At 48.5% G+C, this 13746-nt stretch overlaps 1 protein-coding gene across 1 annotated transcript; it reads right to left on the bottom strand.

The window, feature by feature from the left end:
* Positions 1 to 349: 349 nt before the first annotated feature.
* On the bottom strand, positions 350 to 1390 carry CCRL2 (C-C motif chemokine receptor like 2; the record flags this gene model as incomplete). The annotated part of the gene is made up of 1 exon (XM_084247777.1): positions 350 to 1390. The coding sequence occupies one exon, from the start codon at positions 1388 to 1390 to the stop codon at positions 350 to 352; it is 1041 nt and encodes a 346-aa protein (XP_084103903.1).
* Between the last annotated feature and the right edge of the window lie 12356 nt (positions 1391 to 13746).

Below are 13746 nucleotides of genomic sequence, written 5' to 3' on the forward strand. Positions count from 1 at the left end.
TGCCTTTTGCCCAATTGTGTGCTGAAGTAGGCATAGTCTTTGGAGCAATGGTACCTGGTTTGTGCCCCAGCTCTGCACTTTATAGCTGTGTGGTCTTAGAAGAATTTGGAGCCTCAATTTCCCCTCCAGAGAAAGGAGGCCAATTCCATGTATACCATGGACAAGTAGTGAGGTGTGAAGGAGGAGCCTACCACAGTGCCTGAGACAAAATTGATACTCGGTGCGTCCTTCGCCTGCCCTGCTTCTTCTTGTATCCTGCTTTATATGCAGATGTGTAAAAATCAATTACACAAAACAATTTAATGAGACAAATCAATGTTTATTTATCCTGCCTTTGAAGGAAGCTGGTTTAAACTTCAGTGGAATAGCTGAGTTCTCCTTGTGGTGAATCGTGCGCAGGTACCTGGGAGGTTTGAAGTGGAGTGTTACCACATAGAGGGCAGAGGCATTTCCTAAATGTCTTGTTGAGAAACATGAAGAGGAGCGGGTTGACACAGCAGTGGGAGGCGGCGAGGAATTTCGTTATCTGAACACCTCCATCCAGGTGGTAGGTGCTTTTGCAGTCATGCAGGGAGAAGAATTCTTTGAGAGTTGCCAGGAAAAGCACAATATTGTAGGGTCCCCACATCAGAAGGAAAATAACCATTATGGCAAAAACGAGCTTGAAAAGGTTATACCTCCTCTCCTGGAACCTTAGTGTTTTTCTCATTTGCAGATAGCAAAATATAGAAATAATTAGTGGAAAAAGAAGTCCCAAAATGTTCATCTTTAAGGTCAGAAAATGCTTCCAGAATGGCTCTTCAGCTGGCAGGAATGAAGGCTTGTTAAAGGAGCACTGACCTTCCACCTTAGGTTTGTAAAACATGAGTTCAGGCAGTGTGACCAGAACGACTGTCCCCCAGGCCAGGACACTTGCGATGATGCTGCAGGTCACCGTCCTGGCGACTGAGGAAATCCTTCTCATGTCGAAAAACACCAGGTACCTCTGCACAATGAGAAGGGTATTCCAAAGTGCCTCACTGTAAAGGCCGACAGAGTAGAGCCCAGTGAGGATCTTACACATGGGGTCGCCAAGGATCCCCCCGTGGGAGGCTGTGTGAGCCCAGAGCGGTAGGGTGAACAAGAAACACAAATTAGAAATGGTCAAGTTTAAGAAATAGATGTTCTCCACGTGTCTGAGTCCTTTGTATTTTACTAAGACGAACACCAGCCAGGTGTGGCCCAGGATCCCGGCCATGAACAAGGCGGAGTAGAGCTGTGGCACCAGCCCCGCTGAGAGGGTCCTGGTGTCATATTGGGGGCACCGTGTGGCCTCCAGGTCGTGGTCATTCAGATCCCCCTCTATGAGCACGTCATACTCGTCCTCTGGCGCTGGTGTGTAATTGGCCATTGTCGGGCTGTCCTGTGGAGAGAGGGAAGATTATTTTCCCTTCATGCATCTGAAGAGGGAGCAGCAGACAGCACTACCATCCTCGCAGTCACACCTCCCCTTTTCTCGTGCTTAATTTTGGCCAGAATAGGTCTACACCCGAGAAGACTGAGAATAAACACTTCTCTCACATGACCCTACTTCCCGAGGGCAGCGGCCACCGCCCACCCCAGAAGCACTTGGGTGCCTCATCTGGGTCTGATCCACGGGAGGTCAAAGCAAACAGTCGCTTTTCATGGCACTCAACGCTCTCTGGGTAGGAACAAGGCTTGCCCACCTGACGGCAACGTGTGAGAAAACACACGTACAGAGAACCACCCAGGTTAGAGTCAAGAAATAGTTGCAAGTCACAATATTTCATGTTTAAAAAGTTTACTCACCCTGAGACTGCTTGCTGCGACAGGCTGGGATCTGAGTTCTTGTGAAGGATATAAACAAATGTTGGCAAAAGTGAAACCATCCTCAGCATCAACATGGAGATAAGTGACTTAAACACATAGATGACTTACCACTCAGGATGAGTCCCTGGGGGGAAGGGCATAGCCTCCTGACCTACCATCCACGCTGCTGTGGGAATGGCCTGGGCAGTTGAAAGTTTCCTTCTGAATAGCCAGCCCTGACCCTGAGGGGCCGGAGAAACCGCTGTTTATTCCCCTTGTGGGTCTACCCACCAGTCACGGTTCTCTGGGGACTAGCCGCAATAAAGCAACTTGAAAGCTCCCCCAGGCCCCCAGGGTTTCTTCAGCCTCTGAGAGAAACTGGGAAGTTGTTTTCTCCTCCTGCTTGCTTTCCCTGTACCCCGCCTTTGATTTCCCTGTGGCCTTTGGATGGCCCTCCTCCTGGTTGCTCCAGATAAGGGAACTGAGTTTCTGCTGTTCTGCGGAGATACAGAGGGAGTGATGGGGAAGCACTCTGACAGGGGACACTCTGAGGAGGTAACAAGTGGTCAAAATGCCTCAAAGAAACTAGGGGTCCTGATGGAGAGAAACCAGCATTTAGCAGAAGCCCACTCCCTGAATCAAAATGGGCATCCAGAAATCCAGAGAACCACGACAAGTGGTATGTGTCTGGGTTTTTAATTGCCAGTGTGTGCTTGGCCTGAGGGTTGGGGTCAATGGGGGGGAGGATTTGGGGACAATGAGGCTGCAGAGTGATATCATTGGGTAGCAGGCTTGAGAGATGGGGCTTTCGTGCCAGTGACGGGGAGGCTGTCGTGAAATATGAGAGAAATTGGTAGTGAGGAAAGTGAGGACTTAAGTAAGCTGTTAGGGGCTGACCCAGCTCTGAGAAGGGGAACAGAAACAGGAAAATTCCAAGGTGAGGACATAGAGGCATCATCAAGTCAGGGCGCAGAGAATGTGCAGGGAAAAGGTTCAGCTCCACCCTGAGGCTGGGGGTGTGGTAGGGCTGAGTCCAAAGCAGAAGAGACAGAAGAGCCCAGACCTGCAGTGGTGGGAGGAAGTAGCTAGGGGGATAGGGGGGTGGGGGGTGCCCAAGATGTGTGGGTTTCGGAAGAAGGATGAACTGAGAAGAGGAACTTGAAAAACTGAGAACTATGTATGGACATCTCCTGAATTTACTCTTTATCCTGTGCCCGGCAAAGTCTGTGGACCAGTCTTAGTTGGTCTGGCATTCATCTGGCTGGCTAAATGACATCCTTTTGAGGTAAAGACATGTTTGAAGTAGCATTCAATACAGAATGTGGGCCTGCTAATATAGATATAGATATGAGGGAACTATTAAGAGAAAGGACAAGTAAACATTAAAAAGGGCCCAGACAAGTATGTGACTGAGCATTAAATTTAACTCACAGGAAAATGTAGCGGCGCTTCTTTGTGTGGAGGGATTGGTGCTGGTGGGAATCAGACTTGTGAATATTTCCCAGCCAGCCCTCTACTCCCTCTGGGTATGGGTTTCTGTGAGTGTGTGAGGGTCAGCAGAGGCCCTTCCCCTGGCTCTACCTCCTGAGGTTGGGCTCTTTGGAGACCCCCCGCCCCCCATCCCAGCTTCCAGAGAGGAGGTGATGGCGACTCATGACGCTTTGTGACATGAAGCTCACTGGTGAGACCCAGGCCGGGAAATGAAAGTCAAGTCAAAGTCTGAAACCTGAAAATCTCTCTGAGTACACATACTGCATAGCCTACGGGTAAACGGAGGAAGACCACAGCAGGTGGCTTGTACATTGTTACACGATCATGTGAAATGTGAAGTTTCCCAAAGAAAAACACTAACTTCCGATATCAGTATGGCCCTGACTTTCAGTATTTTATTTTGGCTCAGTTCCCAGTATTCTGCTTACCCACACCCAAGCCATGGGATTCTAGAAAGTTCCGAATTGGTAGGAAGGAGTGGTTGAGAGATCTGAAGTTAAGGCAAGGGAAAGTTTTTATGTACCTTTCTAATGTCTGGAGCCTAACAGAGCCACTTTGTGAATTGTCACCACAGTCTGTGGCTTTGGCAAGTGGCTCCACAGACCTTTCCTTTGACACCCTGAGTTCCTCTTCTTTACTCTAATTCGACTCAAATGTCAGCCCAAGAAAGAATCATATTATATCCTTCCCCTGTATACATAGATAATTTATTTACTTAACAAATATTTATAGGGCGTCTTAGCATGTGCCCAGCACTGTCCTAGTTACTGGGGGTCTATCAATGAGCCAAAAAGACAAATATCCTCCCCCTCATAGCGATTACATTTTTCAGATAAAACAAAAGAAGCCAGTCCATTGTAAAGTACTGGGAGAGCAGTTTTATGGAGAATGATCAAGCAGGAAAAATAGTTGAGTGTTAAGGAGGATGTTCAGAGAAAGATTTGCAGAGAGGAGGAACATGGAGGAGGAAATGACCAGGTTCAACAGCTAATGCCCATTATCTCATTCTTTTGTTACCATGTTCTTATGTCAGGGAGATTGGAAAATAGACTGGGTGATGATGAGTTTAGAAATAATTTTACAGAAGTTGCAGAAATAGTCTTCATATGACATTGACTCTCAATAAAAAGATACATGATACGATGTGCCTGTTCTCAGTTTGCTGCTCTCAGATCCTTCATTGCCCCTTCATTGCCCTGTTTTGTGATCCTAGAGTTGAACCCTGTACACATTTCACCTTTGCCAGAAGACATGGAGGTTACAAAAAGAGGCAGGGACTTCTGGCTCTGGTGCCAGGACTTGGTTGCTGTTTGCTTCGTTTTGCTCTTTGGGAAAACCGGGCAGTGCCGTGTGGAGGGGCCCACCTCCAGTGAGTTTTGCTGACACTGCAGTAGGTAGCTTCTTATTGAGATTTGCTGGCACCCCAGAGGGTGTGCTAGATACCCAGGGGTACCCACCCTCTTGTGAGCTTTACCTTGATCCCAGTGGGGAGTCTCCTGCTCCGCAGCCACAAACTGCAGGACCTCGACAACTTCCCGGACAATCCAGTGGGTTGAAGTCCTACTGAAGCAGGAAGTTGCTAAGTCTGCTGCTTGGAGTCTGCTGCTTGCTGGAGCAGGAAGTTCCTGCACTGTGCTGCCTGCCCACAGTAGCAGATATGGTTACCTTGACCCCCTTCCCAAGCAATAAAGAAAGTCTATGATGGATGGGGTAACAAGCTTCCACATAGAAATGGTGTAAAACCTTGCCATTCCTGCAATTCCGGGCTCAAACTTTTGGGAGCTCTCCCACCAAGCCCCCGTCCCCAGTGTGACAATTAAATCTCTCTGTCTCTGTCTCTGTTTCTGTCTCTCTCTCTCTCCCCACACACACACACCTCTCTGAGTTCTCTCTGATTTCTCTGGGAAAGTTGCCATAACAATACCCCTCTAAATAGGCCTAACTCTCACCTTGGGAGGGAAGGCAGCTTCTTGGGTGCTCAGCTTCAGCCTAGAGCAGAGGCTGCTCCCCAAACCTGCTGTCCCTCTGTTCTTTAGGGTTCTCTCCACTGCTTTGGGTTGTTACTCCTCTTTTAGTAGTAAACTATTCTTTCTAGTAGATGTTCTTTGTTCAAATTACTGGTGCGACTTCTGTCTCTTGGCTGGTTGCTGATTGATAGATCCAACATTAAATTTAGTTCAATCAACGCATGGCAGATGCAAGGATGTTGAGTGCTGACCTGATATTTTCCAGAGGCCTGACTTGGTATTGAGAAATGGATACTTGAAAATTTACCATGATGATAATTAATTCTGTCTTTCAAGATGAATTTCCCAATACCAGTGCGCTCAGATTATCTGTAATTTTTATTAGCAAATATTATAGAAAATTTAGGAAGAACAGAAAAATATTCTATGATAATGATCTTCCTAAATAAAAGCTATTCATAAATAAAAACCCTAAAGTCAACAACAGTAAACACCACTTCCTCCAGGGTTGCTCAAGCTGAAATAGTCAGTGCAGAGTTTCGAAACCCTTATGAAATCAAAGAAAACATCAACATGGATACTCTAGAAAACATGGCCGAATGAAGCAGGATCAGGGACTCTCCCTCCTTCAATACCTTATAAAATGACCCAAAAATAATTTCAGTAAAAGTTCTAAAAATCTGCCAGTAGCAAATGAACAAGAAGTTGGGTACAATCTTTACCAAAACTTTGAAACGTGATTCATTAGAGTGGTCTAAAACTAACCCTACTGCAGATAAAGTGCTGAAGGAAAAAGGGAAATCGGTAAATCCTGAGAGCTATCCTAGTTAGGAAGCAAGGGGGCTCAGAAGAAAGGGAAACACTGACTGAGTAAAGCCCTTCTATTCCAGAAGGGTTACTAGGACTTTCCACATTCTGGGAGAAGGCGCTGCATTAGGGCAAGAAGACAAATTCCGCAAGAGTGGCATCTCCCTGGTGGCCAGTGAGTTCTGGTAATGCATTTTGGTCTTATGAGGACTTTAGTTCTTTATAAAAATAACTTCAATCAAACCATATTTAATCAAATCTTTCAGGGCCCTAATCCTCGGGCTGTAGGTCTGCTGGCCATCACTCTTGGCGACCCACCTGTGTGTGTTTTGTGGTCTCCATGTGAGCTCTTATTTATTGGGGATTATTTTCTCTGTGATAACTTTCGTGGTCTGTGGTCCAGAGGAGTTTTGCACTTTTTTAGGCAGGAGCACTAAGGATGTCAATGGTCTGAGATCATTTTTCCTGGCTTGGTTTTGGGATGTCCTGTTTTGAGGGTATTATAAAATTGAAATTTAGGTTTGCATAAAGTGCAGGTTTGGGGGTCTCAGAGATTGCCCCCTTACCAGTTAGATCTTAGACAAAAACAGATAAGATTCCTGAGCCTTCATCCCCAGCAGCGGGAATGACGGCCTCTCCTGGCTAGCACCAAGCACCTGTGGTTTCCCTACACTCCATCCAAATCTTTGTAAAGAACGCCCTTATTCAACTTTCTTGAGTTGCCCAACTTGACGGGACCAGCTCTCTCTGGCCAATGACACATGTCCCCAGTGGCAGGAATTTTGCCAAGCCAGGGAGGAAATGGTGAGCATTGTTCTCTGCCCTCAAGCATTGCCATTCCAGGGGAGGGTCAGGGCTGCACAGACTTGTCCAGGGAGGCACATGCTGTGCTGGGGGAAGCCCACAGAGCTACGGGCGGTCAGAGGGACCGGGGAGGTTTCTGAGGGTGTGTGTCCTCCAAGCCGAAAGCTAAAGTGGGGTTTAGCCAGCCAGGAGTGTGAAGGCCTCTTCTCTCTGCCCTGTTCCTCCTAATGTCTTTTTTTCTTTTAGGTTTTTGGGAGACCATTTGCCTGTATCTAAAAGAGGGGACAATGGAAGGGAAAATAACAGAACTCAAGGTGGAGACATGTTATTTTTCTTGGCATCTGTGACTGAGTTGTGGAAGAGAATGTTGAAAGCCAAGGGCTGGTTTATTTTAGCTGGCATTCTGGGAATCTAGAGCTCTGGTTGTGCCCAAGAGACTTGGGGTAGGGGGTCAGGCTTCCAGGAGTGAGTGAGGCAAGACCTGCAGAGGGAGAAGCCCATTACAGTGGTTCCAGCCCAGGCCTCTGCTGCTCCTGTGGGGTGCTCTCAGCTGGAGCTGTGTGTCCCAGGCAGGGAGGGACCAGGCCCCTGCACTCCCCCTCACTGGCCTTGGACATCCTCTGGGAGGGAACATCCCTGGCAGGCAGGTGCTAGTGCCGGAGGGTGGTTCCCACTGAGGGGCCCTGCAGACCCATCACCAGCAGCTGGGAAGGTGAGTCTGTGGGCCCTGAGGAGGGCATCTGGGCAGAGACTCCCAGCACCTGCTGACCAGATGGAAGGTTCTCAGTTTCCTGCAAATTGCACTTATATGAATGACAAGAAACAGAAACAGAAATTTCCGAAACCACCCTGTCGTCAGATCATTAAACCCGTGCTTATCCCCATGCACACAGGCCTCAGTGGCCCGTGCGAGGGGGCCCGGTACCCACTTCTCCACCTCACCGTTTCCTTGGTGGCTCACATGTTGTCATCGGGTGTGACGAGAAGAGTCAAAGAGGAAGAGGAACTGCCCTCGTCTCTTCTTGCGGCTTCTTAATTCCTCCTCCTTCCCCACTACTCTGGCCGTGCTGCGGCTTTGGTGGAGTCAGGCAGGTTGGAAAGTCGCTAGTCCACATCTTAAATAGATAAGTCTTTTCTTATCAACAAAGGCCAAACTAAGAAACTCATCAGCATCCTCGATTTTGAAAATCCCCTTTAACAAAATCAAATTATGGCAGATTTTAACTCTTCAGAACTGGGCTTGGGCTGGGTCCCAGGCTGGCTGGTGGCTCTCAGCCCCCCTAGACCCATGCGAGTCCCATAGGTTGGACGGAAGGTTGTTCTCACTGCCAGCTGCATGCTCCCCAGGGACGGCCCCTAAGCCTGCAGCCTTTCCCTCCCGGGCCCTGTGGCTCGGAGGGTGTGACTTGAGCCAGCTCCTCTCTCTGCACCAGAGTCTGAGGTCCTTGTCCCCTTCCTGTCCCAAAGGATTCCCACCCTCTGGGTGGATCCTTCTCTTTCCTAGTAAGCCAGGGCCTTCAGATCAAAGAGTCTGGTCCTGTGTCTCCCAGGGAGCCCAGAACCAGGGGGGAAAAGGCTATACTTTCCTAGGCAAAGAAGAAAACATGATTCTGTGATCCTTTGCCACGAGTTGGCCCAGAGTAGACAAGGCAGGAACTATTAAGCCATCTTGCCTTTCTGATTGCATCACAGAATCTGTGAGTATTTTTCTTTTGCTCTTGTCTTGCTTGGAGTCCTTGTGGCATCTGACGTCACTGGCATTTCCTCTTCTGAGCTCTCTTCTCTGCAGCTGGCACTGTCCTCTGTCTTGTGAGGACCCGATTCCTGTTTTGTAGACAGCCACCTCCTCATTGCGTCTTAGACAGGGGCGGGAGGAGAGGGGTGCAAGGGGAGGAGAGGGAAGAAATCCAGGGAGAGAAGGAGCGAGTGACCATACTTTTTCATGTCTCTTTGAATGAGGGCACTAATTGCATTCATGAGGGCTCCCCATGACCTAATCACCTCCCAAAGGCTGCACCTCCTGATACCATCATCTTGGGGTATAGGATTTCAACCTATGACTTGGGAGGGGGAGTCACAAACATTGCACAACAGCTGGTAAACAAATATCTGAGAATCTGCGTGTGAAAACCTATCTACTTGATTGGAAAAAGAAAACATAGAGTGGAAAAATACTTCTTTCTGAGTGATGGGAGAAGAAGGGACTTTTATGTCTCTGTTAATGAAGGTCTCCAGGTGCGGGCGGCATGGCTGGCCCACCTGGCCGGGATGGGAGCCCCGGAAGATCCTTGGGGTTGATCAAGGCATCGCCGAGCAACTGCCCTTGGGAAAGACCCGGGGCAGTTCTGAGTTGGGACATCAACTCCAGGTCATCACGGGTCCTCTCTCCAGGACACTGCTGGCCACTGTGGGGGTCCAGTCATGGTCATTATTTTTGGGAGCAAGAATAGGACTGGCATGGAGAGCACACACCCAAGCTTTGTGGCAGGCAGTTGGGCTCTCTAATGTAAGAACCCTTCTCTACTGTAAGAACCCTTGACAGATCATCAAAGGCTGACAGGGGTTGTAACTGCTCTCCTTATAGCCCCTGAGGCTGGTCATCACTCACAGTATGGAAATGCGAGTAGTGCACCCGCAGTGGAGCAATGGCTGGTTTCATACTTGCCCAAGGTCATAAAGTGAATGAAAATAGGTGTGGTGCATAATGCTAGTATTGGCATAAAGATGGGAGGTGGGGATACAGATGCAATTTAGCTAATGTATGCGGGAAATGTCTCCTGAATGGTAAGATAATGGATGGATAGAAATTGAAGCAAGAGGGGAGAGAGGGAGATTCTACAACCAGTCTGAAGAATTCAGAGTCTGAGTCTTGTCCGGCAGGACACTTACACACCCCTTCCTCAGGGCGGTGGCACCTAGGTCCTAGAAACACCACACTCTGTTCAGTGTGATCCATTTAAGGAGTCATAGGGTGAAGTGGTGGGGTGCGGACAGCTTTCTTTACAAAATGGTCACAATAAAACACGGACACTAAGCCCCCTACCCAACCGCCCCCCACCTGCTGCTCCTTCTCTGAGTCTCTCATACACTGTCAGAAGGTTCCTGGAGTTGCAGGACTAATTCCACACTTGACAGCTGGACACAGGCACTGCACATAGCAGTGGAGGGTGAGTGAATTAACCAGGCTTTGCGCGCCACTAGCTTCTGTGGCTATCATCTGCAGCCTTGATCGTGTTGATGCACAAGGAGCTTGGGAGCGAGTGTGTGGGGCACGCATGCCTGATCGTGGCACTTGGAGCATGGGTGTGCATGCATGCATCATTGAGTACACCTGAGCCTGGAGGCCAGGGCTATAAGGCAGCGCAGTGTCTCTCAGAGACGAGAAGTTATGGCAGTTATCAATAAGCGAGACCACGAGAGAATGCCAGAGAGAGTCCAGAGAAGGAGTAAAAAGATTCATGGGGGGGCTAGGAGGCTCGCTTGCCTGCCTCTCAGCCCCTTGCCTGGCCGGTGCCTGCCTTCTTGCACACCAGCTTCCCTAGGTGTCTGGTTCCCTGAGAGAGCATTAAAGCCTGAAAAATCGAGGGCTCCGAGACTCTCCTTTATGTGCCCACCAGATAGTGATAGTGAACCTGCCTTGTGCAAGCATGTTTGCAGGCAAAGTCAAAAATTGCCGAATTGATGCATAAATGGGGCATGTGGAATCATACATCACTCGTGCACTTGGGTACTGATTTAGGGAGATGCCCTGCTCTGCCAACCTGGAGCTTCGCATCTCCTCCAAGGGAGGGCAGAGTGTTTGCACCGGGCAGACTGGAGGGCGTGCTTCCGGGTCCTGTCCTGTCCTGTCGTCCTGCCCACTGGCCACTGCTCCTGATGTCCCTCTAGAGGAGTCCTCGGCCACACTCGCACAGTCCCTGTCTCTGTCTCTGCTGAGCCACGTCAGGTGCCTGGGCTGTCTCTTGCTCTATTTAACCCATTACACTTGCATAATAGTTTCTTTTGTGTTCCACCTAGCGGCCTCTGAGCAGCCCTTACTGCACTGCCCCAGACCCCCTCCAACCTCCCGTCCCCCGCACGCTTGAGCTGGGAGAGCCCACTCTCCTCCCTGGACCTGCTGCCAATGCTTTTCAAACACCACATAGCTTTGCTTTTTTGCCTGCTTTGTTCTCTAAATAGTGAATCTCAGGAGAACAGAGACTGTCTCATAGCTTGGGCTTAAAAGGGATTTTTGAAGAATACAAGTTAGTGGAAATAAAGCTAAGTGGAGGAATTTCAGTGGAAATAGGCACAATTGCGATCTTAAAACTGCCTTTGTGCTTTCTCTGCATAATTATCTTTGCCTTACCCAGGGCTGATGTGAACGTCCAGAGTTTTCCAGCCTTCCAGAGATGATGCTTTGCCGAACCAGTTTGAGGGAAGAGTGGCTGTTGGTGGGGTAGAGTGGACGGGTAGATGAGAATAAGGAGATTTTGCTAACTTCAGCAAAATCTATACCCACTTACAAGACATCTCAAACAGACCCTTTTCTACATGTGAGACTTGTTCTCTCTCAAACTTGAAGATGCTCAGCTTGGGGTGTCTGGCACCCCACTTTTATTTACTTTTCCCTTGGAGTGGACTGGTGCAGCATAATTCAAAACCAGAAGTGAAAGTGGAAATACTTGGAACCTTGAACATAGCCATTTTATGTTGCCAATTAAGATTAATTTCACACACTTTGAAAGCCAACTTGGGGGACAGAGATCACATTCTGTAAGCAAATAACTGGGAAACTTTTTTAAAGATTTATTTATTTATGCATACAAGAGCTGGGGTGCAGGCCAGAGATGCGGGGGGTGAGAGGAGCCACCAGAGAAAGAGCAGGGAACAGAACAGACTGAAATATACTTCTGAGGGGAGCAGTGGGCGAGACAAGAGAGGTCTGCCTGGCATATGGGTTTCTCCCTGGCCGGTTGGGGATCAAACTCATGCTGCAGAGGATGTGGATTGCTTCACAGTGCGGTGCTTAACCCTTTGTGCCACCAGGGAGGCCCACAACTGGGAAACTTTTTTTTTTTTTTTTTTGGCTAGAACAGAAGTAGACTTTATAACCCCTTTATTTACCCCAAGCCCTCCTTTCCCCACCCCAACTTTTAAAAGTCAAACCACAGGCTGCATTGTTAGACTGATCAAAAAAGAGTGGCTGGGCTGGTTGGTGTGACTGTAAGACTCCCCAGGTGGCTCCGACTTAAACAAGAGTAAGCCAGGGCCTTGAGTGTGGGCCCATGAATTCTGGGGCTCCCTTTCATGACTGATGTGGGAGCCTCCTATGAAGGGACCAGGATGCCCCCTCCCCTCCGTGCCTAACGGCTGGCTGCCCAGATGTGACAGGAACTGCCTGGTGTGACTGGGGACATGCCATCCACACCTCTTACATCAGAATCTCTGGGCTTGGGGTGGGCTCTGTACTTCCGCTATAAGGGCTTCTCTCTTCCGCTATAAGGGAGGCGGTGGGCTGACTGCTCCTCAACAATCTTTCAGGCTTCAAATTGCACGATGTCCTGAGTATGCCTCAAATGAGGTGATGACAGTAATGCAGAAAGGAGAGTGTGACTAGGAAGAAATCCTCCTACATCCACACCTGGTACCCGCACCCCATTAGAGACGCACATGACAGAGGTGGGAGGGGGTTGTTACAAATGCTTTGTCACAAAATGCCTTGTGACCCTGGTACAAGTTTGTGAGTTTAGCAATCTGTAGGATTGACCTGGAACCTTCATTTTACCGCAGGCATCAACCTGTGACTTCTACTGATGTTCTTGTTCTCAGAAACAACCACGATGAGTTGTGTGTCATGCACCCTGGGCCGCTGTGGAGACACTTCCCGTCCACAACGGGGAAGGGGACGGGTGCCAACAAACACCAACATTAAAAAGCTGAACACAACAATGTGCTCTCCCACCCCTTGGTTCATTGTGGTCAAGACTGGCTGACATTTGGGTTGTTTCCAGCTGTTACCTAGTGTAAGTAGTGCTGCAATAAACATAGGGGTACAGGTGTCCTTTTGAATCAATGTTTTTGTGTCCTTTGGATAGATCCCTAGGAGTGGAATTGCTGGGTCCTATGGTAGCTCCAGTTTTAGCAGACTGAGGAAACTCCAGACACTTTCCACAGCGGTTGGCCCAGTTTGCACTCCCGCCAGCAGTGCAGGAGAGTTCCTTTTTCGCCACATCCTCGCCAACATTTGTTGTTGCTTGTTTTTTTGATGTGTGCCATTCTCACTGGTGTTAAGGTGGTATCTCAATGTGGCTTTAATTTGCATTTCGCTGATGTTAAGGGATGTTGAACATTTTTTTCATGTCTGTTGGCCATTTGCATTTCCTCTTTGGAGAAATGTCTTTTAAGTTCTTCTGCCCATTTCTTGACTGGATTGTTTATTTTGTTTTTGTTGAGTCGTGGGAGTTTTTTGTGTATCTTTGTGATCAGTCCCTTATCAGTTGACTGGGGTGCAAAGATTTTTTCCCAATCAGTGGGGTGTCTCTCTGTGTTGGTTAATGTCTCTTTTGCTGTGCAGAAGCTTTTCAGTTTGATGTAATCCGAGCTGTTTATGTTTTCCTTGACTTTTTTTGCTTTGGATGGATGGTTTCACTTATAGCAGGGATATAGGGGAACCAAATAGGACATCAGTGTAAAAAAAAATAACAGTACAAAACACAACAAAGCAAAACCAGACAATTATAAACCAGAGACATCCTGCTGGCGAGGAGGAGGGAGATGGACCACAGGGAGGGAGAGAGGAGCACAGGGGACAGAGGTGACGGTGCACGGGTACATGGGTGAAGGAAACTCTATGGGGACTACACCTGAGAGGATGGGGGAAGTAAAT

This window comes from Talpa europaea, assembly GCF_964194135.1.
Source record: "Talpa europaea genome assembly, chromosome: 11".
Taxonomy (NCBI): domain Eukaryota; kingdom Metazoa; phylum Chordata; class Mammalia; order Eulipotyphla; family Talpidae; genus Talpa; species Talpa europaea.